The sequence below is a fragment of the Spodoptera frugiperda genome, chromosome 14, assembly GCF_023101765.2.
Source record: "Spodoptera frugiperda isolate SF20-4 chromosome 14, AGI-APGP_CSIRO_Sfru_2.0, whole genome shotgun sequence".
Classification (NCBI taxonomy): Eukaryota; Metazoa; Arthropoda; class Insecta; order Lepidoptera; family Noctuidae; genus Spodoptera; species Spodoptera frugiperda.
In genome coordinates, this window is record NC_064225.1 from 8300406 (window position 1) to 8327203 (window position 26798).

Consider the following 26798-nt stretch of genomic DNA (forward strand, 5'->3'; position numbering starts at 1 on the left):
CGTATTATCAGGTGACGCTGGAACGCGCATGCAAATGCAACTTTTTGTGTACTAGTTTCTTCACAAATTAATCGACAATTCGATTACTGAGTTGTGTGGATTTATTTAGATAATTTCACATAATTGCTGTGGCATATGTTACCTAAATGTCGTGTACGATTGGTTTTACTGAACAACAGTGATGTGATAGTGTAGATTTTATTTAACTGGCCCATATTGCAATGTCGGGCAAAGACAAGTGGGTACGCCGGTTCTCGGTTGATGAAACAGCAAAACACAAGAATGGATTTACTATTTACAAGATTACTTCTGTGGTAAATACTAATTTAACTTGTCAATCATAGGAATTACACGTTGTTAGATATCCTAGTACTCCTAAATAGGTATTTGTAAATACACATCAAATTTTGCACTTACTTTTTAAGTATTGAATATTTACATATCTAGGGCAAAGTGAATGGACATTTAAAGAAAGCTGAAAAAGAAATTTCAAGTGCCAGTTCTAAGTAAATTATAATTTCTAATTAAATTTTCAATGAAATGTTTAATTATGAAAACAAATGATTCATCAAATTGCACAATAACTAAGTTTTATTTCACATTTAATTGTAATTTGATCTTAGTTGGACATAATAATAATATACCTTACCATTAAGTCCAAATAAATGTATAATGTAAAACAAATTAATCAATAAACATTGAGCAACAATATTTGTGTGCAATTCAGGATTATTCATAAACTTTCAATCTATTTTTTTTTTGTGTGCGTGGTACATGTTGCATACAGCCAGCATGAAACCTTATTACAATTATTTCTTGTATCCTTCCCTATCTTTATAAGTAAAATAAATACCTCAAAGAGATAATGAATATATCAATAACAATATTGCAATGACTTGTATAGATAACAAGAAATATTTCTTATTATTGTATTGCTCTAGGATGAATATTCATCCTAGAGCTAATTATTATTAAAATTTATTCTAATATTACAGCACTAACTTCCTTGTTATAATAATAGCAGTTACTATGAGGATAACAAACATGAAACTATGACAAAAATACTACAAAAGTCTCCAAAATGTTAGAGTCAAATTAAATGTTCTGTATGTATGTCTTTTAGTAATAAAGCTGTAAAATACTGATTGGTTTTTATGCAGTTCTTATCAGGGGCTAGAGTGATTTCTATGGAAGGCTATGTGTTCAATTCTTAATTTATTTGATTGAAGCGGTGTGTAGTAAGCCTAACTGGCTTACTCTGTAAAAAATAAGTCATCAAGAACACTTTAATATGTGTATATGAATCTGTACTGTTATATAAAACAATGCACTACATAACTCCACCATTGATCCTCCGAGGGGAAGGTTTCCGACAAATAAACCGAACACCTATTTTTTCACCAATTATATTACGAGTGCCTGTAATCGACAGGCATTAAAGGCACAAGGTAGATATTGTTATCAACAAATTTTTCCCCTGTGTTGTGGGTGTGTTTACAAACATACAAGTTCCCAAACATAACATCCAGGCCCGAAACAACAATTTGTGGATCACACAAAGAGTTGCTCCATGCGGGAATCGAACCTGCTACACGTTGCGTGGCAGACGCCATGCCTGGTCACCGCGCCATCCGTGCCGTCAAATACAAAACAGAGACTAAGCCGGCTCAATCTGATTCTTATTAGAATTTTTCTATTACAATTCCAGTTGTTCCCGATCCAGTCTCCGGAGGCTCTGACAGTGGTGTCGGTGTGGAAGCGATACAGCGATGTCCAGAGACTGCACAAGAGTATGCGCTCCCTGCACGCGGGGCTACACCTGCGGGGCACGTTCCCTTCGCTGCCACGATACAGCTTCTTCAAGAGATTCCAGCAAGAGGTCTGTTTTGCATTGTTAATATTATTTAAGTTAATATCGGTGATCTGGATGCAGCACAACTAGAGTTCTAGAGTAGTAGAGTAGAGTGTTCGATTCTGGCATAGAGCAACTCCTCATGTGATCCACAAATTGTTGTTTCGGGTCTAGTTGTTTTGTATGTATGTATGTAATCAATTCATGTATGTTTGTAAACACACCAACAACACATCAGAAAATCCAAGTGTGTTGCAACAATTAAAAAAAGGAAAAAATAAAACAAATAATCTATATGACTGTTTAACAATTACTCATTTTACCCAATAAAAAAAGATGTATTGGTTTTATTCTGACAACATGACTGCTCCAGGTGATCACGGAGCGAGCTAAGACTATAAAGTCTCTGTTGGAGTTTGTGGCTGAGCACCGACTGCTCTTCACCAGCACTGACTTTGTCAACTTCCTACAGGTTGGTACAACTTCCTCTTTCGTATTGTAAATTGATATTTATTTGCATGAAAACTGAATTCAAAATCCAATAGCACGAATTTTCTCATTCTTATAAGAACTGTATGTACCTATCATATTTGATGCAATAAATTAAAATTTAAAGAACACAATACGAGCATTGTGAATTGATCCTTATATTTATGAGAACTGAATTCAAAATTCCCTGCTACCTTTCAGACCGGCTACCCTGAACCGCAGCCCCAAGCAGGCGGAGTGATCAACGCGATCAGATCGTCCCTGCACCTGCCCATAGAGGAGACTCCACCACTGGAGTACCAGACTGATGATGACGATACTTCCACTCCTACACATACTGGTAATATAACAACTATCTTTACTTGCCTTCCGTAAGTTATGCACGTGTGAATTAGTGTAGATAATTTGAATAATTGATCGATAATTTGTACATTTGAAGGTCGTTTTGTTACTACATTACTCATTCACTGCTCTGCACCAATACACACATACATACACAACAAATACACAATGTTGCATATTGTATAGTTCTGGTCTGGCAATCACTCTAGCTAGTTTATTTAATTTGGAAAAGCTGTATAATTTCTTCTTCTGCTAAGAGTGGAGTTCACAGTAAACCTTTATAGTGAATGCTCATAGTCTAGCTTTGAAATATTGTTGATTAGAACAATGATGAACTGTGTGAAAACTTGGAATGATCAGTAGCACACTAAAATAAGTCACACTTATATTTCTTTATACACTATGCACACACACAAACAAACACATAACAATAGTATAGTATCTCATCCCACCACATACTATTCCAGCACGGGCAGCCACAGAGTCGTCGCACGCATCCATCACGAGTCGGGACGAACCAGACTTCATCTCACAGATACCCATCTACGAGGCAGCCGACGTAGAGATCCGACGCTCTCCCAAAAAGGTCTCACCATCCAACAGCTTCGAATCCATCAACTCAATAGAAAGCATCGACAGCGACCTCTACGACGAACTAAACAAACTAACAGTGGATAAAAAGCCCAGTGTCAAAACTAAATCAGTGTTGCCAGACTTAATAATATTCGATGCACCGTCAACGTCTAAATATGATGATTTTGATACAGTGTCTCTTAGTTCTAACGTTTGTTCCTCAACTTCGTGTGATGTGGACTCCAGGCGGAGTAGTTCGCGAGTGTCGTTGTACAGTAAAAGTGTTGTGTCCTTGTCTAACGCGGAGTGTAAGACGAAGACGGAAGATAGTTATGTGTTTGAAGCCGGGTATATGTTGAATTTGGCGGCGCGGTGTGAAGATATGGGTGACTACCAGCGCGCCTTCGAGTGTTACAAGTCTGGTATTGAGAAGATGCTCATTGGTGTACAAAGTAAGTATAAAACAATAGTAGTTACATCGCTTATTATCATGCACGCACAAAAGTTGAAATAGAATTGCCCGTCTGTACAAATAGGTTGGTGCCACAGCTTGCTGGCAACTGGAAAAGGTCTAGCTAGTATATTGACCAAAATCTAGACTAGAAAAATTGCGCACGAAGTTACGATTAGTTATAATAATTGATCTATCGATTTTCTCTCTTATACTTTAAGACTTTACACCTCACTAGCGCCACCTCTTGAGAACTAAACCAAAATGTTACTGTTTAAAAAAATATTTCAATTATTATGGTTTTTGCCTTAGGTATTTGAACTTGTATCTATGTAAACACATCCACGGTACAGGAGAAATTATAACGTGAATAAAAAAGTTAATCAACTTGCAAATTATAAGTCTATTATTATACGTAACCACACTGCACATAAGTTTAATTGAATTTCTTATCAAATTGAAGAGAATGACGTAAACCCACTTGAGTTGTGCAACAGTTTATGATTAATTGTTTAACTAATAATAACTGTGACGCTTAACTATAGAGATTATCCCCAATGGAATAAATTGGTAATAATTAAATATTTATTGATATTTTGTAGAATAGACAGACAGGTGTAAAGGTGTGAGTGAGGTTACCGGAGGCCCAGTTCCTCCCTTCCCAATCTTCTCAATCCCCGATACCCCAACAACCCTTAAATTCGTAACCCCCAAAAGGCCGGCAACGCACTTGTAACGCCTCTGGTGTTTCAAGTGTCCATGGGCGGCGGCGATTACTTACCATCAGGTGATACGTCTGCTCGATCACCGGCGTGTTCCATAAAAAAAGAAAAATTCGATTAATGATATTGATAGCCGAAGCAGATAACATGTTCCAGACGTAGTTATGGGAACTGGGTTGGTGGATGGGTTTATCTTCATCAGTCAACGTGCGAATATTTTCTACCTGTAAACATCCTGTTTCTACTCCAACATCGTTATATCTACATATAACTATTTATGTGAACACCAACGATTACCTCGATTTCACATTTTTGTCTCTAAATCTAACCCTGATAACTATTAAAAAATGTAAGAAAACATAAGAATTAAGTACCTAAATCCAATTTGATGCAATCGTTTAGTAGTTACGCGCCTACAAACACATTCGGCGATGGTTATTAATTACTTTCTTGTAAAAGATGATCTATTATTGTGTACAGAAAATTCAGACTAGTTACTAAAAATCTTGCTTCAAGCTTGAATACATTTTAAACATTATTGCAACACTATAAAGTTGAAATTAAATAAATTCACAGTTCAAGCAGGCAGACACAGGCACTACTTGTCTTGTATCTGTACATTGACCTCTTCATACAACAGACACGCCTTTGTATTACATTGTTAGATAGCTATGTAATCTCCTTTCCTTAACCTGCTTAAATATAGTTTTTTATATATTCGTTAGACGCGACTTACTATGCAAAGATAAGTGTTGATAAGGTTTAAGTATCACAAAGAATCGGTCAGTAGCGTGTTAGTCGCTGACGCGATTGCACGTGTTATGCGTTCAATAAAGATACCGCGTTTCGGAAATTTGTTAAAATAAAATTGTGTGTATAAAGTTCAAATAAATAGATATAATATCTATGCATATTATTGGTGATAATAGATACTTACAAATTAATGTGAATGTGCGATTATAAATGAATTAACTTGTAAGAATTTAAATAATATTTTGTTACCAAAAATCCTTAGTAAATAATTTTAAAAACTACAAATTACTACTAAGTAACATATCTCTAAGAACGTAATCTCTCGATAGATATAACTAATACCTATAACAAATTAATAATAACTATTGGTTTCTACATAAATAGTTAGCTATAAAATATATTACATAAAGATATTTAACAAGTGATTGTGTTGACTATAGTTAATAACTATACGTAAACAGTGTTTAAAACTGAATGTTCTAGTGTGTAAACTAATCAATATTGACTAAAACGCTTGATGAATACCTTCTTTGTGTGAAGTCGGTTAAGATGGACTTCCTACACCTATGTTACTACATGAGGACATTTGAAATTGAAAAATGTGACAGTATCGAACAAACTCATGAACCAGACATTTTAAAAGATTCTTGTGGATTTGGTTAGTATACCTGCTATTTATTTATTAAGTTACATACATACATACATATCGTCACGCCTTTAATCCCCGAAGGGGTAGGCAGAGGTGCACATTATGACACGTAATGCCACTGTGTACACCCACTTTTCACAATTTATGTTGTAAGTCCCATGTAATAGGTGGTGAGCCTATTGCCATATACCGGGCACATTTCCAGACTCCGTGCTACTACTGAGAAATATTCGAAAAACCGAAAAAAGCCCAATAATACTTCGCCCGACCCGGGAATCGAACCCGAGACCCCTTGCCCAGCAGTCGCACTTGCAACCACTAGGCCACCGAGGCAGTCGGATTTATTAAGTTTATTTAATATTTTAAGCTTTGCATGTAATCTAACAATTTCGAGGGCGCTCGACTACTTTCAAGCCATAACTAGGGCCTTTAATCATGAGTAGCATGCATGAAACTCAAAATCGATTCAACGTGTTACTAGAGAATAGTTAACAACTAATGAAATAATGCCCATTGTAAACCTCATTTGTAGAAAATGACTCATTTCAGTATTAAATAAAATGGTGACGAAACAAAGATTACCATTACCCAATATTTTCCTTATAACTTTCACGAGACTTACTAAATTAATTATTATGTTATCGGCTTACTCACGTAACTGTTTGACGAAGAACTGCGCGATTGTCGCAGAATGCTGCTCATGAATATGAGTCTTTAGCATGGCTTGAAACTAGTCTTGTTCCTTGTCAAACAGTTACGTGAGTAATTAACATAATAATGTAATACATTATTTTCCATTTAATAAAACACTATTTGTGTTCTTGCTTATAATTATTATCATATCGTTTACAAACATTGTCTAATCTGCAAGAAGTGTATTTTAATGGATAATGAATTAAATGATAATATAGTTAGTTTTATTGTTACAAGGTAGGATACAACGAACATACTACTAGGTATATGTGTTACTAACACATACGTATGACCACGTAATCTTATCAAGTATCGATTATATTCAACTATCTAGACACACGGCAGTGTGTCCGCCAAGTTCGAGCAAAAAAACCGACACACCGGCCGTTGAGTTATATTACACGAACCATTTTAAGTGGCTCAAGTTCGATTCCACGTTACGAGAGAATACCTATAACAAACTAAAATCTATTTTATCTACGCATATGAAATTTCTAGTATCTATCGAGATCTACTTACTTACTAAAATACAAAATTTCATTAATGTATCTATTGTAGATCTTGAATATTGACGTCAGAAAATCGCTATTTTTACTATACACTCACTGACTGACTCACTCACTCACTCATCAAAAACCTAGACCACTTCCAATAGTCGTATTGACTTGAAATTTGGCATGGAGGTAGGTCTTTAGGTCAAGGTAAAGGAAAAAATCTGAAAATGGCCAAGTGTGAGTCGGTTTTAAAAATAATGAAGGTGTAAATTCATACCCCTAAGGAACTAAAACAAAAAAATTATCTATATCTTCCAATGGTCGTACCGACCTAAAATTCGTTACGAAGGTTTGTATTTAGTCAAAGTAAAGTAAAATAAGAAAAAAAGAAAATAAACCTTACAAAAATAAATGAAATCCCACCCAAAACATATTATGTTATCGGCTTATTCACGTAACTGTTTGATGAGGAACTGCGCGATTATCGCGGAATGCTGCTCTTGAATATGAGCCTCTAGCATGGCTTGAAACTAGTCGAGTTCCTCGTCAAACAGTGACGTGAGTAAGCCGATAACATAATAATTAATACAATATTTTCCATTTAATAAAACACTATTTGTGTTCTTGCTTATAATTCTCGTATCGTTTACAAACATTGTCTAATCTCAAGAAGTGTATTTTAATGGATAATGAATTAAAAGATAGTGTAGTTTTATTGTTACAAGGTAGGATACAACGAACACACTACTAGGTATATGTGTTACTAACACATACGTATGACCACGTAATCTTATCAAATATCGATTATATTCAACTATATGTATAACTAAAAGCGTTTGATCATATCATCACAATCTAGGCATTCACTATGCTCCGGATTTTGATAAAATTATTGATTTTATATGCTTTTAATTTATTTATAGATTGTCTGTTTTGAATATGTATAACTAATATAATAATCAGCTATCAGTTTTTTTTTTGAGGCAAAAAATCATCCAATGACTTCTCCCGCCTTGGGTGAGGTGACAGGGAGTGTCAGACTCTTACTGACTAAAAACCACCCTACAGACCATCAACGCAAGGCTATAATAGCTATCCGGAGCTGCGGACAACGTAACAGGTTACCGGAACTCCGGTTTAAAGCAGGAAAACGAGCGCTTTTCCTGCTAGCTATCAATAGATATAAGCTGATCTGATATCTTGATAGCTATCAAATCTTGCCAACAATTGTTGATCTGAGTGACTCCCAGACAAGGTGCAGTTACTAAAGCTACGCACTGGCTGCTGAAGTATGGAGTATTGACAGATTATTTTCCAGATATTCACTTCTACTAGATAAAACCAAGACATTTTTGTATTTTTTTGCATGTTCGATGTCGCGCGAGTTTCAACGCTGTATTAGTTGCGTATCCATTGTACCTACGTCGAGTCTGACGATGTCTTTTACAAAATTCATAGGTCAATGCCGAACCTAGTTATAGGAAATTAGGATAACGCCAAATATAATCCTAATTATCTGCAAATGTGTCACGTTTCGATGAACTGTTGGCTATCAGAAGATCTACTGGTGACATACAATGAACAAGGTTTTCAAGAAATGTATTAATCACATTACAATGTTCTACGATAGATTGTAGATTAGATTTGGAAGCTTAGTCCAATACAATGGTATTAAATGTTATGTAATGTTAGATTAATGTCTAGTGTTGACATTGGCCTAGCTAACAAATATCTAAGTATCTATAAAAAAAAGTCTTTAAATAAATAAAAATCTAATAAACCAATAGAAAATAGATGCCAATCCAAGGGGATTGAAAAAATAGGAAAATAAAAATAGGAGCAAACCAGTAGCGGGAGCATGGTCCAAGCTACCGGTGGTTAGGGCTCCAGAGACAGGAACCTCCTCACAATACGTGCTGTTTCGAGGAGTACTGCCTTCTGCATCAGGCCCTTAATCCACCCACCCAACGCCAGCCTCCTAAGATGGATGTCGAGGCTTTTATACCATTATTATTAAGACCGAAAAATGTTAAAAATCTCTATGCTCCATGAGTGGGTGCCACTACCAATACCATCAGATCTTCGGAAGCAGTCAGCGTACCATAAAAAATATTAAATGTCTGTCAAAAACCTAAATCGATGCAGAGATTTTGAATTAAGTATTGTCAAATAATTTTGGCCGAATGTAACTATGTCTTCATTAATGAATTTATTTCCTTGTCCGCAGCTGACACGGACCCGCAGCGGCGGGCGCTGATCAAGGAGAAAACGAACAAGTACCTCTCGTACGCCGAGCAGATCTACAAGAACCATCTCTGTGATACTGAACAAACTGTGAGTGCTACAACACCTATTTGTTGCTTGAAGTAAATTTTTATTAATTGTTTTAGTTAGTTGGTTTCATACAGAAAGGGTAGAGAGAATGATATCGGCCTATAAAAAAATTTCAACCGTTTTACACATAAAATGTGCAAAAAAATAATTCTGTTACGACATAAGCCGACATATTGCCGTAGGTATACGGTCAGGTATTATAATACTCTCTACAAAAACTAACCGTTATTTTAGAGAGTATTATAATTTTTTTTATTTTTTTTTTCTGCTACAATGATAATCTTGTGATTTATTTCGTTGCGGCATCCAATACAGTTTGTCATGTCCCTGAGACGTACCGAATTTCATTGTTTCGATGTTTTATGGTTGTATCTTCTGTAGATTCCGATTTTCAGAAGTTAAGCCGGCTTGTCCTAGACAAAAATCTAGGTCCCTACTAACAAATCCTTGTCCTCTTCGCAGTTACTCCCGGAACGCGACGAGCCGCTCCGCCCGCTCCACTGCCCGATCCCGCTGTCGATGTTACGGCGGCCGTACGAGGAACTGGCGCTGTACCGGGTACTGGACATCCTCGGCTCCAGCATCATGCTCGTTCTACATAGAACTGAACAGGCCTACTATGCTATGAAGGTAATGTTCATCATATAATATCAACACTTTTTTTTGAAGGGAAAATCATCCAATGGCTTCTCCCGCCTTGGGCGATGTAAGAGGGAGTGTCAGACTCTTACTGACTAAAAACCACCCCGTTCCTTCTCCTGCTTTTTGAGCCGGAGCCCCGGTAAACCCGCAGCTCCGATATATCAGCACTAGCTCCTGCCAGCGGTTTCGCCCGCGTTCCCGTGGAATAAAAAGTATCCTATGTGTTATTTCAGACTATAATCTACCCCTGTTCCAAATTTTATTCCGATACTTTCAGTCGTTGTGACGTGATTAAGTAATAAACTTACCTACAAACGCACTAACTTTCACATTTGTAATATTAGTAAGATATTCAAAGCCCGTGGTAGTCCACAGCTGGACTATGGGCTGCTTTTACATAACTAGGATTTGCTAGAATGTCTATGTCACAGTTTACAAAAGTTCAGCTTCGGTTCTGTATGTTTGTTCCGGCTAATCTCGGAAATGGCTGGACCTATTATGACGGGGCTTTTATTGGCAGGTAGCTAATGTACTAAGGAGTAACTTGAGCTACTTTTATCTTAGAAATAAATATTTTATTTTACAAATATACAAAAATCCAAATTCTTTAATAAATCATTATTCTACGCAGACGAAGTCGCGGGCAACACCTAGTCGTATTACAAAATACCGACCTTTATTTTAAGAACTAATCGGATTCTGACCTCATTTACTAAAATCAACAAAAATGCTAATTATAATCGTGCTATTTTTCAATCTACTAGCTTCATACTATGTCAGTAGGTCGCATTATCTACAAGGAGATAAACCATTCAGAGATTATACGAGGTACTCGACTAGTTTCAAGTCAGTCATAATCATGAGCAGCATTCTAAATCCTAATGGTCAAAGATTTTTCAAAATCAGTTTAGCAGTTTCGGAGTATCGGTATTTAATGTAAACAAACAATCAAATATTTCTTGTTAGCGCAATGGTTAAGATAACTGCATTCCTCACATATCTTTCTAAGAGACTTTATCTTGTACATATTTGTGATTATTTGACGGATTGATATTGGTGTCAATATTTTCTCACGCAAGTTGTTTTTAGAATCATGAGCATGTAGCAACTGAAGAATTAACATGCAGGCATAAAGATTGTTATGACACGAAAAAACTATTCATAATAAAGCAAAAAGTCAACGTCACGCGGTGTTCCCAGGCGGTCACCCATCCAAGTACTGACCGCGCCCGATGTTGCTTAACTTCGGTGATCGGACGAGAACCGGTGTTTTCAACATGGTATGGACGTTGACGATTGCCACGTTGAAATACTAAAGTACTCTCATGCTCACTATAATGTAAATTCTTTCTGTTCATCCACCATCTTACATACAAAAAAAAAAAAAGGTGCAAGAAAACCTTTTGTTGAGAATGAACTTGACTTAACCTGAAGTTAAGCAGTGGGCTGTCCGGGCACGAGCTATTGATAATGTTGATGTTTAGGGATATTTATATTCACTAGTGGTCGCCTAGTGGTCGAAATTCGACCATATACGATTTAATTTACAATACCACTTTCCATACGTTCAAGGATAATTTTTATTTAACAAATTGCTATTAGTTTTGTGAAATTCAAATTAATATATTCCGGCGGATCATGAATAACCAAACCTCCTTCAATGAGAAACCTCTTTTCATATGAGACGTGAGAATATCATCGCAATGTATGTCAATTTTGACATTTTGTCAAATACGATGCTATGCATGGTAGTGTGTGTAATGTTTTGTTTATTGATTTAATGTACTTTATAAGCATTATTTTTAAAAAAATATTAGCATTTTTCACTTCTCCTACACATAAACTATAAGTGTACCAAATTTTATGCTCCTACGTCCGCGCAATTTTCGTAAAAAGGTTCCGAAAGTTTTTGCATCACGTATTAATATATAGATAATTCATATGCATGTAGTAAAAAGCGCTTATTTCAATATTAAAATCAGACACTTGCAATTTTATTTATTAGTATAGATGATCTTTCACTAACTTTATTTTCTCAATTTACAGGTGATCCAGAAAATACCGAACAATCTGACAGAATTCGACGAATTCTTCCTTCAACGGACGAACGAAACTCGACAGCCCGTTCTACCGACCGTCATACCGTACATGGTGCCTTTACAAGCGTACATAGAAACAAACAACCTGATATTTCTCATCCTCTCCTATGCACCGGGCAAGAAACTATTTGACTACATAAAGAACTACTCAAAATCTCTACCCACTACACCAGCCAGAGAAGTGAACTTAGAAAATGTATTCACGGAACCAAAGAACAAGAATTTCGAGAAAAATGACAATAATTGTGACATTGAAGAGGCAGCGAATAATAACAAGGAGTTGTCTGTCAACGAATTGGTGTTGAATTCTCAGAAACTGCTGTCCAATGTTGATAAAGTGCTGTGTGAGTCGACAGCTGAGGTGGCGACCAGTGATGGCGATTGTAAGGTTGATAACGCGAGTGATACTACTCCTAGCTTTAAAAGGGTGAGTTATTAATATTGTTATTCTATAATAATATTTTATCAAGGCAGGAAAAGGCATTTCGCGATAAATTCAACATTGCTTAACTGGATTTTATGAGGGTGATTCCTTTGGTGATGCGGGTGTCCACGGGTGGCGCTGATTGCTTACCATCAGGTGACCCGTCTGCTCTTTTGCCCATTATATCATAAAAACTAAATTGTTGTAAGTTACACAAGCAAAAAGTCAACGTCACGCGGTGCCAAGTTATATCATTAACCCACGGCCGGTTGTCCCAGGCGGTCACCCATCCAAGTACTGACCGCGCCCGATGTTGCTTAACATCGGTGATCGGACGAGAACCGGTGTTTTCAACGTGGTATGGACGTTGACGAATGACGGGTCGAAATAATAGACTACAGTCATACTGCTTATTGTCAAAATTTTGTTAGCTAAAGTTTTGAATAAGCAACATCAGACGCAGTCGGTATTTGAATGGGTGACCAACCGCCTAGGCCTACTGATTATACTTATTGATTTTTATTTTTAAACGTAAACATTGTTGCTAATATTATCAATAATCAGTGAGGCATTGAAAAATCTCTATCTGCAGAGTCATTTAATGATGACTTAAACTATTCCTTTGTATCGATTTTGTATGGAAAACAATTGCTAAGTACTGGCCTAATCCGGAGCTGCGGACTACCTAGCGGGTTTACCGGGGCTCCGGCTCGACGGGCAGGAGTAGGAACGGGGTGGTTTTTAGTCAGTAAGAGTCTGACACTCCCTCTCGCTTTGCCCAAGGCGGGAGAAGTCATTGGATGATTTTCCACCCTCAAAAAAAGAAGTACTGGGTTAAGTAACCTTTAAATGCCTCGTGAGTACGGCGGTTAGTGACAAACAATGAAATAATTTAAGGCTATTTAAATATTGTGTGTTACATTCCAGTCTCCGTGCGGCGGGCGCGAGCTGCCCGCGTCGGCGGTGTGTCGCTGGGCGGCCGAGATACTCACCGCCATACACTGTCTACACAACGCCGGCGTTATATGCAGGTACTAATAAACATTACATTACTATAATAAACTCCAATATTTGGGACTAACGTACACCATGATCGATCTGTCATGTTTGTAAACAAAAATATGAAAACAAGACGGAGTATGGGACTGCATGTTGTAAAATAGAGAGGGGCGTGATTTGTAACGTCCTGTGCTCCCCGTAAAGTAATTTTTGTTATGATATAAGCTTGTAAACTAGCAGACGGATCCCTGATGGTAAGCAATCGCCTCCGCCCAAGATATCAGAAACACCAGAGGCGTTACAAGTGCGTTGCGGCCTTTTAGAGGTTAGGAATTTAAAGGTTGTTGGGGAATCGGGGATTAGAAATATTGGGAAGGAGGGTAATTGGGCCTCCGGTAACCTCACTTACACAACGAAACACAACGCAAGCTTTGTTTCACGTCAGTTTTCTGTAAGTGTCACGCATTATGTTCAAGTGATATCTCTTTTAAAGAGACGTCATAATTGGATTTCACTTCAATTCAAATGTGTCGCCGAGCTTCAGTACAGCGCGCCTCATTTGAAGTGGGACATTGTACCGGCTCAGTACAAAAAAGAGGCTACTCTTACAAACTCTTTTTACCCGACTGCGCCAGAAGGAGGGTTATGTTGGAGTCGGTGTCAGCCTAGGAAACGCCAACAACTAGCACGGCACGGGCGGAGTGGTGGTTAAGTACCTACTTACGCGTACAACTGGTGTAAAACTGTAATGTTTTGTTGTGATAATAGGTAAATAACAAACCTATCTTAGTTGGCTGACACCGACTCCAGAAATAACAATAATTGTACCTACTTACATTATAATGTGTGTGATGAGTTAGTAAAGTTAGTTGATCTATTAAGTTGTTGAAAAATACGCAATTATTTCTTTTACTTTTTAGTGCATATTAATTTGTTTTGGAATATTTATTTTTTGAAGTCGGTTTTTTTTTGTTAAAATTGTCATTTTTACCGACTTCATAGTTCTGAGGTGGCCCCATTGTCACCAAGTTAGGATCTGATGATGGGATCTTAGAGAAATCGAGGGAACTCCTCAAATATTATAGGGAACTATATAGTGATTTTGGTATATTCATCTAGAATTGAAGCATTTACAGTCAAAAAGTAACCTTTGAAGAGGTGGAACTGATGAAGAAGACCAGAAATGGCCAATGGAACTTCATACTCACATAGAAATCACAATAAAGTTAATTAAGTGACTGTGGCAATACAAATAAATAAAGTAGTTATTGAGATAGAGAATTTTAACCGACTTTTTTAGTTGCGATACTGAATATCGCAACTAAAAAGTGTGAAATAAAATACTTTTTACAAAAAAATAAACCGACTTCACTAAAAAGTTAAAAATAACTTTAATTTCGGAAGTCGGTGTAGCAAACAAATAATACCGAGAAACACCGACTTCCGAAATTAAAGTTATTTTCCTGCGATCCGACCGATGCGTGCGATCCAACTGATCCGACCGATCAAGCATCGGCACCTGCACTTGCGACCACTCGACCAACGAGACATTAATATAATATAACGTAACCAAATTATCAATAGCTCGTAGTCCACTGCTGGACTGGTATGTCCCCTCTGCATTTTTTATTATAGCTATCATGAGACATACTAAATTAACTAGGTTTACTCGCGTACATTAATGGAGAAAAGCTCTACTAGTTTCGAGTCACAGAGGGATTCTTTATCATGAGCAGCGTGCGCAGACGCGGCGACGTCGCGCAGCCTACTGTCAGTAGTAAACCGTGATTTTTAGTTAATTTAGTATGTCTCACGATAGTTATTATAGTAATATAATGTAATCAAATCATCATCAGCAGCCCGAGGTCCACTGCTGGACCATATGTATATGTACCTCTTCTGTATACGTGGGATTTCCATATAAGTAGTTTGTTTTTGTTTGGCAGGTTATAGAGATTCTATTTTTTTTTATTCTATTCATATTATAGTTCTCCGCGGTCTTTTGGACCGTACCCCTTGTCATATTTTTTTACCCGACTGCGCCAGAAGGAGGGTTTATGTTTTTCGAGAGTATGTATGTATGTATAATAATTTGGCACGCTATGCGATAGAGAGGGACCGCAGGGCGTTGTCGGTGCGCTTCGGTGCGCTGTAACATGCTGGCCCGCAGGTTTGCACGGTGTACTGAGCAAGTTAAGGTGACATTGTTTAAGGCATTTTGTCAATCTTTTTACACCTGCAGTCTGTGGACTAAGTACACGCAGCGCGCTTATAGTGCTCTGCGCGTACAATATAATAATGCGTTCAGGATACTGTTCGGGCTGCCACGCCACTGCAGCGCTTCAGCAATGTTTGCGTTGAGGAACGTAGATGGCTTTCACGCTATAATGCGGAAGCGTTGTGCGTCGGTGATGAGACGCATGCGGGCCAGCCCGAGCAGCCTTCTGGGCGTGTTCGTGGACCGCTGGGACTCGTCAATGTGGCGGCACTGGATGCGACTGCACACAGAGGGTGGTCGCGTCCAGGGCCTAAGACGGCGCTACTGTGTGCTGTTTCTCTATTATTTGTGTTTATCTGTGTATGTACTTAGTTTTATAAGGATTTTATGTGTTACTAATAATATATGGGCTTTTGTAAAATAATTTTTTGCTGAAATAAATGTTTATTCTATTCTATGCAGCCTAAACGGCTTGTTTAAATTGTGTCCCACCCAATACTATCTCTTTGTATTTGCTTCATGATCAAACCCTTTTCTCCCTTCCAGAGACCTGAACCCCTCAAACATCCTCCTGGGCGACCGCGGGCAGGTGATCCTGACGTACTTCCAGTACTACCCGGGGCCGGACATGCGGGTCTCAGTACTGCGGCCGGGCGCCGCGCCGCGCCCCCACGTCGCGCCCGAGCTCTACGCCAACACGCTCGACGAGACGCCCGACCTCGACCATGTTTGTGACTACTGGAGCTTCGGGGCGGTGTTGTATGAACTCGTTTGTGGAGTTGTGAGTATTGATTGGAATATTAATGTACCTACTATTGAATGAACAAGAGGCGTCGTAGTATCGTATTAGTAACTTTATTCTTTGTTATTTTTCGAACAACACTATTTTCTTCCATTTTGAATACAAAAGCTTTTAATTATGAAAGACTAAATGTGTCTATTGAAAGGGTACTCTTAAGACGAGTTTGCTTTACGTTTATAGTTATCGAAACGAGAGCGTTTTCTGCACTATGATTGGTTGGTTTATACGAACCCGTCAATTAGAACAACGAATTAATTGATAACGAAATAAATAAATTGCAAAATAAAACATTTAGAAGACAAATATGTATAATCAGTAGTTATCAACTACTAAACTGCAGTAATCGAACTACTAACTACTTCATGTATTTAGATTACTTTAGCTACATTACATGTAATCATAACTACATGCAGTTAACTACTTTTAATCGTAGTTAGTAATCAGATCACAAAATTGTATTTAACTACGCCCTACACTGTTGCTTACTACTTTTTTCACCAAAGTTTCAGTTAGACAATCTATTTACACTAGACTTACTCTTAAGCCGGGTCCAGACGAGTGTAACGTGTAATCTAGACACACGGCAGTGTGTCCGCCAAGTTCGAGCAAAAAAACCGACACACCGGCCGTGGGTTATATTACACGAACCATTTCGGGCCAAGTTCGACCCACCTATAACTCAAAATCTATTTTATCTACGCATATGAAATTTCTAGTATCTGTCGAGATCTACTTACTTATCTAAAATACAAATTTTCATTAATGTACCTATTGTAGGTCTTGAGATATTGACGTCAGAAAATCGCTATTTTTACTATACACTCACTGACTGACTGACTCACTCACTCATCAAAAACCTAGACCACTTCCAATGGTCGTATTGACTTGAAATTTGGCATGGAGGTAGGTCTTTAGGTCAAGGTAAAGGAAAAAATCTGAAAATGGCCAAGTGTGAGTCGGTTTTAAAAATAATGAAGGTGTAAATTCATACCCCTAAGGAACCAAAACAAAAAAATTATCTATATCTTCCAATGGTCGTACCGACCTAAAATTCGTTACGAAGGTTTGTATTTAGTCAAAGTAAAGTAAAATAAGAAAAAAAGAAAATAAACCTTACAAAAATAAATGAAATCCCACCCAAAACATAAATGTGAAAGGCTGCCAAGTTCGATAATATTGGAATGCTTCGCCTATAAAAGAAGTGAGATCTAAATAAGTACCAAGTTCCATACACAGACCTCAGTTAAAAATGATATAACTTGGCAAGTTTTAATAGAAAATTATACATATACTTGACTCATTGCGTTTAGTAGGTTTATAACAAAGTGTGTGAAAACTTGCCAACTTCCCAACCAACAAAAGTTAGTTTTATAGAAGGCCATAGAACGTTTTGTAAAAACTAAACGGTGGTCAAATAAAAGGCCAAAGAAGGTGCATCTACAAAGAAAGTGGCGCAATTATATCTCCATTCAGTGTTAAAGTAGAACTATAAGGGTATCAGGCATGACAATTTTGTGATATATAAGCCACCGCAGCACTACTAAAGTGTTTTTGGGTACTGTCAAAGAGTTCATGATTCCATTACATCACTAAAATTCATCATTCATTCATTTTACATTCGTTCACGTCGCTGCAGTGTCTCAGTGTTTTAGAAGAGAAATAAAAAAATAAGAAAAGTGACAGGGTATCGTGGTGACTAAGATATTATTTTGTACTTAATCGAATTATTCGTCTCTTACGAGGAAAATGTTGTGCGACTGTAATTTTACTGATAAACTATGTATGGATTTACGACATATTTGAATGCCCCCTTCGAATTAATGAGCTTTTACTAAAATAATTTCTTATTTTAAGTTATAAACATAGTTCCAGCTTCCTTAACTCTACTATAGTACTCATTATGATAGATTACATCCACCATTACATGAAATTAGGGTTCCTTTTGAGCTTGTTTGTTATTTTTGTTTTATTTTTTGTCCTTATTCCATAAATATGATGAATACTTTTGTTAATGAATAAATGTTATGGTTTATAAATCTGTGTAGGTACTACGTATGACGTCAGAGAAGTATAACTACATACATACATATCGTCACACCTTTAATCCCCGAAGGGGTAGGCAGAGGTGCACATTATGGCACGTAATGCCACTGTGTACACCCACATTTCACAATTATTTATATTATAAGTCCCATGTAATAGGTGGAAAGCCTATTGCCATATACCGGGCACATTTCCAGACTCCGTGCTACTACTGAGAAATTTTCGAAAAACCGAAAAAGGCTCAGCAATACTTCGCCCGACCCGGGAATCGAACCAGAGACCCCTTGCCCGGCAGTCGCACTTGCAACCACTCGACCAACGAGGCAGACTTTTTATTGCTTCGTGTGAAATATTATAATTAATAGCCCAATGCTTCAAACCATCTCGTAGTTGCTGGTTTTTTTTTTCAGTTGAATCAATCAAACAATCTGAAACACTGTCACACCTGGAATCGCTGTCCACAAATGAATTATTCTCCATTTCATCACTGACGTGAACTGTATTTTGTACGGAACCATTTTTTATAATTGGGTCTTCAAAAAGAATTATTCTAATCGGACCAGTAGTTCCGGAGATTAGCGCGTTCAAACAAACAAACAAACAAACAAACAAACTCTTCAGCTTTATAATATTAGTATAGATAAAAATATTGTCGCATTAATTACACTGAATCAAAATGTCAATATTGTTGTAGAAGAGTGATAGAAGTGCTTTTACAAAACGGAATTATCATTTAAAAGCATTGCTAGCCTACCTTTATACACAATAATAATGTTTTAAAACACATAAGATCTCCGTTATAGTACTGTTGTGTAATAGAGGAACTATAATAGTTATAAAAAAACAATCTGCTTCTAAAAAGTGTATTTGTGATATAAGTTTATCACTACAGCTATAATGGGCATTAACAACCCTTTATAAGACAATTAAGCTATATAAATATAATTTGAAACTCAGCTGTATCACCAAATCACTCCGATGTAGACTTTTTGTGCCCACTATATTACTGTGTACTGTAACGATGATCTTAAAACCCTCAATATCGTAATATCGTCCTATTCCTGAGTTGTCATCTCTACTTTAACAAACGACACATAGGAGTTCGTTTCGAACCTTTATTGCGCAAATTAGGCGCATTAGGGTGACAGTCAAAACTGTTATGAAGTTCAATCGTTGTATACTAGTAACAATGGAGGTTGCTACAACGCCTGACTATAACAGCTATATAAAGTCGTGAAGTAAACCTTTACATCAACTATTAATAGGTCGTTTTTGCTATATAAACTTATAGAGCCAAACTGTGTTGTCAAACGCTTTTACACAACAATCAGTCACCACTAAAACCTTTATACATCATTTACCCAGCTTTTTTGAGATATAAGGTTTGGTTATAGGGCAAAATTGTTAGTTGGGTTGTTATATCATTTTTAACTGAGGTCTGTGTATGGAACTTGGTACTTATTTAGATCTCACTTCTTTTATAGGCGAAGCATTCCAATATTATCGAACTTGGCAGCCTTTCACATTTATGTTTTGGGTGGGATGTAATATTACGTGTAATTTAGCATCAACAGTGTGGACGGCACACGAACTCAAAGCGAATTGTGAACGCGAAAATATTTCAAAAGCTGTTTCCACTCAGTTGCGTCTTTGTGTTCGCGCGAAAAACCGACAGCCGATGGATCAACCGCGAGCGCCGCGCGAGCGTTACATGTAATGCTCGTACTGCCGTCCACACGTAGAATTCGTGTTACATTACACGGTGGATTACATTACACGTTACACTCGTCTGGACCCGGCTTAATGTTTATTAATGTTATATTTGTTGGTACAGCCGCTGTCCCACTACCACGGCAGTTTGTTCACGTCGCACACGATACTGCAGCTGCCGGACGGACTACCTCTCGAAACACAGTCCATACTCACACAGGTATGTACAAATATTATTGTAATATGCTTTATTGTTTGTTATTTTTATAGTAGATCACGTGCAAAATTAATAAGGAGTTATTGAGATACTAGCTTCTACCCGCGGGTCCATACACGTTTCTAGGATATAAGTTGAAAGTTTGCGTGTTATTCTATTTATGACTTTTGCCATACAAACTTTTGTTTAGTAGTATTGAGTATCAAGTTGATAGTATACTTAAAATTGAACTTGGTAATAGTCAACGTCCATACCACGTTGAACACACCGGTTCTCGTCCGATCACCGAAGTTAAACAACATCGGGCGCGGTCAGTACTTGGATGGGTGACCGCCTGGGAACACCGCGTGACAAAAGTCAAAAAAAGTCAAAAGTCAAAATCATTTATTTCAATGTCATCAAAATTTCATGACGTTGACTTTTTGCTTTTTGTCTGCAAAGTTTTCATTATATTTTTAGGTTTTATTTGTAGAATTTACTTCTCAATAGTTTTAATTATTTAAAAAGTGAGTGACAATATTATCTCTTGTTTTACGTATTTATTTATCAAGCTCTTTAATAAATAAATGTCTAATCATCTGTTAAGATATTGACAAATACCTACATTTGTATCAATGTGTAAGAAATCTATCTTTACATAGTACATTGGAGCACTCTAGGGAGGTGGCACCCTATTTCGACACTTTCAACATCGGCCCATTAGCTCAGTTGGTTAGAGCGTCGTGCTAATAACGCGAAGGTCGCGGGTTCGATCCCCTCATGGGCCACAAATCTCTTTTTGCATTCAGCAATATTTTCAAATTTTGTTTTTTACTTTTAGTGATTTATTTTGTGTTTACTTTTGTATTTCATACAATTATCTATAAAAATAAAAGTGCTGCATGTATGTTTTGAGCATAATTTGGTTGGGATTTAGAAAAAATAAATATGACAATTGTTTTACCAATACCAATCTGTACCATCCATACCAAGTTTTCACGAGACTTTTTATATTATGTCAAGTAACGTCACGCCTTTTATCCCCGAAGGGGTAAGTAGAGGTGCACAATATGGCATATGACACCTCACCTCATACAATGTACACCCACTTTTCACCATTTGTGTTATAAGTCTCATGTAATAGGGGTCCCAGGTTTTTATATTATGTAAAGAAGTTATTTGATGTAGAATAACCAAATAATATCAACACAATATAGAGTGACTGATAATTAGTGAACGATATTTAAACACGTGATTGTACTCATGATTACAAACAACTTTCCCAAAGAAAGTTTTATTTTTGTCACAACAACAAAATTTCATTAGCATGCGTGCGTATACTATGTAGTTCCAAAATACCTACTCGTCTTCCGATAACACGGGCGCGGGCACCTCGCTGCTGATAGCTGATCAAGCCAAAGCACGCGTGCACGAAATTTTCTAGTCACCCTATATATTCAAAAACATAATTATTAATTTATTGTACCTTCTAATTACATACATATAAGACAATTATTCTATTTTTATGAAATTTACGACAAATTAAACTATGCGTTGCTCAGTAAAACAAAAGTTTTTTACTTTAGATTTTTACAATGAATCACAACATAACATTACTGTATTGGAAAAACTTTACCTGTAAAACAAAAGAAACGACATTTAAAGTTATATTGTCGCTCTTATTCCACTAATTAGTTTAATTTAACTCAGATTCCTAAATTACAGATATTGATAATTCTTTGACAAAATAAACATCATGGCGTCTCCACCGTTAGCGCCACCTATCGTCTCAACATGCAACCATTATTTCCTTTACATACATAATAATAATTAAACTCTTAACATTTCCAAATTCCAGCTGCTAACATACGAGCCATCAGAGCGCCTGGGCGCGGGCAAAGATGGCGTCGAAGAGATCAAGCGGCACCCGTACTTCAAGCATATCGACTGGCAACACGTTTACGACAGCTGGGCCGCGCCCGACTGACGGACTGACGACTAATGTGTCAGTGAGGTAGTAGTGTGTAGGCAACTCAAATACTAATAATGCATTATAACGTCGAATTGAGACTTTGAGACACTTCCATTTTTTTTTTGAAAGTCGGTTAAAAACATAATATTTTGATGTAAGTGGTTGATAAAGTACACTAAAGACGTGATTTAATCCAAAATAATTGGATTTGTAGATCGTTTTGGACAGGAAACTCCATAAAATAAAACTATTTTAATATAAAAAAATCCATCTTAGCCCCGAGATAAATAATTATCTCTGGTATAGCGGGTGTTAATGGGCGGCGCTGATCGCTTACCATTAGATGATCCGTCTGTCAAATATCGATCTTAATCTAAAGATTTTGGATTGAGCGCGACAGTTTATAGATCAGTTACTTTATTAAGTACACTCAAACTACAATTAGTAGGTATACTACATATGTGATTCATTTATGTAAATACCTAAAATGTACACTACATACACACTTTCCAGAAAATTAAGCATTAATTTACTTATGAGGCTAAAATAATTGTAAATTTATACAAAAGACAAAGAAAAAAATGTTTTATAGTCAGTTCATTATTATGTCCACTAGCCAAGAAAATACATTGTATATAACAAATACATATACAAGGGGGCTTACTCTTGAATCCAATTTCGATCGATCGACATTGATCTCGGCTCTCGGGTTCGATTCCTGAGTCGGACAAAGCCCAGTATACTGGACTTTTTTTTCGTCATTTCGAAAATTTCTCAGTAGTAGCACGGAGTCTGGAATTGTGCCCAGTAAATGGCAATAGGCTCACACCCTATTACATGGGACTTACTACACATTGTATAGCGGCAATACGTGCCGTAATTTGCACCTCTGTCTACCCCTACGGGGATAAAAGGCGTGACGTTACATTACGTTGTATTTTATTGCATTGACATTGAGATTGGTTTCAAGAGTAAGCGCCCAGATCTCTACAGTACAATATTAAAATATTCACATACCTACGTCATACGGGCTGTTCTCAATATAAAGTTAAATAAAACATAATATATGATTGTTTATATGACAAAGTATTTGTTTAGTAAACGTTCGCTAGTTAATTTTAGATATATTTTACGTTTTTAAGTTTTTAGTATACTGACAGTGATTTTGTATTAATGTAATTTATCGTTATTGCTTATTCTTATTCTTATTATACGTTGTTTTAAATTTATTGCCTTATTTTTCATTGTTTATTTTGTTTTTCGAAAAAATAAAAATAAACCCTTATCACTTAGGGGTATGAAAAATAGATAGTAGCCGATTCTCAGATCTACTGAATACGCATATAAAATTTGCTAAAAATCGGTAAAGCCGTTTCGGAGTTTACGGTAACAAACATTGTGACATGGAAATTTTATACATCAGATATTTTTGTTCGTATTTTTGTCAAAATTTAAAGGCAGAAGAATAATTTAATTTTTATAATTTTATTAAACTAACTCAATGGGATTGGAATTGCCTATTTGTCTACTCTGAGAAGATACGTCAATAAAAATTACACTATAATTTAAAGTTAAGCTACATAACGCCGACAATTCTTGTCTGTCTATCTGCTCTGAAATAACTAAAGAATTTGACTAAAAACACATTTCAATATTGAAATATTTTAGCCCATTTGAACATGTACCAATCGACGGGGACAATGTGATCCTTTTAAGAGAATGAGTCTGACCATGAAGGTATGTTTAAAAAAGTATAATTTTAAGATAGTAATATATTGTACACATTGCATCAAGCTATGTAAAACCAGTATAACCTGACCGTCGAATGTATGGAAAGATCATACAAAGCGAGGCCATGGTAAACTGGTTTTGTATAGCTCGATAAGTAGCCGTGTATACCTACGTATCTATACATTAGTTCTATACAAGTTAGTGTGATATCATAGTATGTAAGTATGTATATGTAGAATTGTTATAATCACATAGTGTAGCTTATCTAATCTGTATTGACGGTTGAGTAAAGTATTATTGGGATATTTCAGTAATTATAATGTTTTACGGCTTGCTTTCTATCTCTCGACAAGTTTCGAGCCACATTGGGGCCCAAAATAGTGAACGTAAATCGTAAAACATGGTTTAGGTAATTTGTATGTCTCACGATAACTTGCTATTGTCATAAAAGAAAAGATATCTTCATGAAAAGGTCTTTTTAAAAGGCCGGCAATGCACTACTGTGGCTCTTCTGGTGTTGCGGGTGTCCATGGGCAGCGCTGATCGCTTACCATCAGGTAACCCGTCAGCTCGTTTGCCTCCTATTCCATAAAAAATATACACAATGTACATTATACATATTGACCATTTCGAAACTCCTTATGTATATTTACTTATACATATAGCAATATCCTGACAATGTAATTGTGAAACGTAAAAATCTCTATATATAATTTCCTATTTACTATAAAAAGATCGAATATTTAACCGTGTTTATTTATACTATGAAGTATTTCTTATACATATTTATAAATATATAGTTGTGTGCATCTAGTCTGTATGTTTGTTAGTCAGTTACTTAACAAGTATTATAATCTCTACTTATTATTCGTATATTTTTATATTTTAAATAGATTTTAGTACAAATGTGTAACCTTACTTTATTATTTGTAATGCCTATATTAGTTTCTGTATGTGAGAGTAAGCCGGAGCCGAATTATGCCTAAGTGCTTAAGGGTGATTTTCCACCAGAGATGTACTATGTAACTGTGCTACGAAGATGTAATAGCTCTATGTGACACTTTCCACTGATACTAAGTTAGCTGTAGCTGTGCGAGGAAGATGCGCAGCTCGAGTATGCGATGTAGGTATCTTACATCTTTCCATATAAGGAGCATAGCTTAGCTGAATCCGATTCCACTACTGCTAAACTATGTGTACTAATGATTATGATTGGTCATCATCGTAGCATAGTACATCTGTGGTAGAAAAGCACCCTAAAGCGCCAAGTTACAGATCACGGCTGAAATCTAAATGTAAGCCGGCAATTAGTAACATTACATGCAACTTTAGTATGAGTATGTATCGTACTATGTACTAATTGAATGAAATACTAGTGAAAAAGAAATGGCACATAAACTATAAACATTTTCTGCATGCAATAAACATCTTGCCATTGCCATTAAACTATCATAAAAATGATAGATTCTGCGCGATCGTTTACAAAAAAGCAATCTAATATCACTACATAACAATAGGGTAGATGACTAATTTTTATTTTAATGTCCGTCTTGTAGATTATTTTAAAATATTAGACACGTATTTTTTATTTTCTTACGGAAACAAATACTTTCGAAGATATATCCATTTGAAATATCGCGTGACGTCACTTTAGAGTTCGTTTTGTACTCTATAGTGACGTAGTTAGCTCCCACTCCTAAACTTTGATTCATTTTATCTAAGTATCGTTATCTTATATGACAAAATAAAAAAATACGTGTCTAATATTTTTTCATTACCTAACTGACGGACTAATTACATTTTTAATTTTCATACCCCGTCATCATCCCTATTAGAAACACTAATCTTCACTAATATCATAATTTATTTGTTGTCAAAATTGTTTGATCTCATTTTGGACTCGAGTAAGTATTGATTGGAACCAAAATTGTGGCATTTTATATGTAATACAATATACAACATATTGTTAGATTGTGTGTGTGTGATATTTAGTATTTAGGTCTCTATAAACATAGTATTTGTATCACGGAATAAAATGAACATGAAGTAGTATAAAGGTTTTTTATTTTGAAGGAAAGAAAGGGAGAGAAATTACTTTTTACAGGGTCCAGTACTGCGTGAGTGACGTCCGTGGTGTTGTAGACGTCCCATGTCTATGTTACTGCTTCAGACGAGGTGTAAACAAGTTTCCTTGGCATTATAACACAAATAAAACATCATTAATGAAATCTCGACTGTACCTGAAATATAATTTATGCAAATGAAAATGTCGTAAGAATCTTTGATGTGAGGTGGGAGCACGTTGTGTAGCGGCATTACGTGCCGTAATGTGCACCTCTGCCTACCCCTTCGGGAATATAAGGAAAATTTATACAATAAAGTGTTAGAAACAAATAAAATAAGTTGAACAGCAAAGAGTAAATGGCGAGACTAGCATCCCTACTAAGTTGACAAGTCAACTTCTGTTAAAGATGCCAGACCCCTATCATGCTTGCCAAAAAATGATTCTATAATAGAAGTTTACGATACCTACAGTACTATAAATTGATTCAGTAGGTAGGTAGGCCCAATTACCCCTTAAATTCCTAACGCCCTAAAGGCCAGCAAAAC

The 26798-nt window shown here is 36.4% G+C and overlaps 1 protein-coding gene, 1 long non-coding RNA gene, 2 other non-coding genes and 2 pseudogenes across 5 annotated transcripts in view; 3 read left to right on the plus strand and 3 right to left on the minus strand.

Moving 5' to 3' along the window:
- Nucleotides 1-26244, plus strand: LOC118279068 (ribosomal protein S6 kinase delta-1). 2 transcript variants are annotated; one of them, XM_050698379.1, is made up of 12 exons: nucleotides 1-314; nucleotides 1709-1879; nucleotides 2226-2324; nucleotides 2543-2681; nucleotides 3151-3708; nucleotides 9246-9352; nucleotides 9815-9982; nucleotides 12041-12520; nucleotides 13445-13548; nucleotides 16281-16515; nucleotides 20414-20509; nucleotides 22344-26244. In XM_050698379.1, exons 1-12 carry the CDS (start codon nucleotides 222-224, stop codon nucleotides 22470-22472), a joined length of 2379 nt encoding a protein of 792 aa, XP_050554336.1. In that variant the 5' UTR covers nucleotides 1-221; the 3' UTR covers nucleotides 22473-26244. The 2 variants fall into 2 exon arrangements, with proteins under 2 accessions (XP_050554336.1, XP_050554337.1); XM_050698380.1 differs by lacking the exon at nucleotides 3151-3708 and having other exon boundaries at nucleotides 2-314.
- LOC126911406 (uncharacterized) overlaps nucleotides 7090-26798 on the minus strand; it is an 88991-nt gene continuing 69282 nt past the window's right edge. Inside the window, exons 2-3 of the long non-coding RNA XR_007705959.1 lie at nucleotides 17394-17529; nucleotides 7090-7161 (exon numbers count right to left, since the gene is read on the minus strand). This is a non-coding gene — a long non-coding RNA (uncharacterized LOC126911406). The remainder of the gene's footprint in view (nucleotides 7162-17393; nucleotides 17530-26798) is intronic.
- Nucleotides 11170-11288, minus strand: LOC118279432 (5S ribosomal RNA). Its single transcript, XR_004783998.1, has one exon. It is a non-coding gene; the product is annotated as a 5S ribosomal RNA (ribosomal RNA).
- LOC118279422 (5S ribosomal RNA) lies at nucleotides 12774-12889 on the minus strand (annotated as a pseudogene).
- On the plus strand, nucleotides 20747-20865 carry LOC126911427 (5S ribosomal RNA; annotated as a pseudogene).
- Nucleotides 21200-21273, plus strand: Trnai-aau (transfer RNA isoleucine (anticodon AAU)). The gene has a single exon. It is a non-coding gene; the product is annotated as a tRNA-Ile (tRNA).

Coding starts and splice junctions, on each gene's coding strand:
- LOC118279068 (XM_050698379.1), top strand. CDS start 222: ATGTCGGGCAAAGACAAGTGGGTACGCCGGTTCTCGGTTGATGAAACA. Junction 1,880..2,225: donor TCAAGAGATTCCAGCAAGAG/GTCTGTTTTGCA, acceptor TGACTGCTCCAG/GTGATCACGGAGCGAGCTAA. Junction 9,983..12,040: donor AGGCCTACTATGCTATGAAG/GTAATGTTCATC, acceptor CTCAATTTACAG/GTGATCCAGAAAATACCGAA.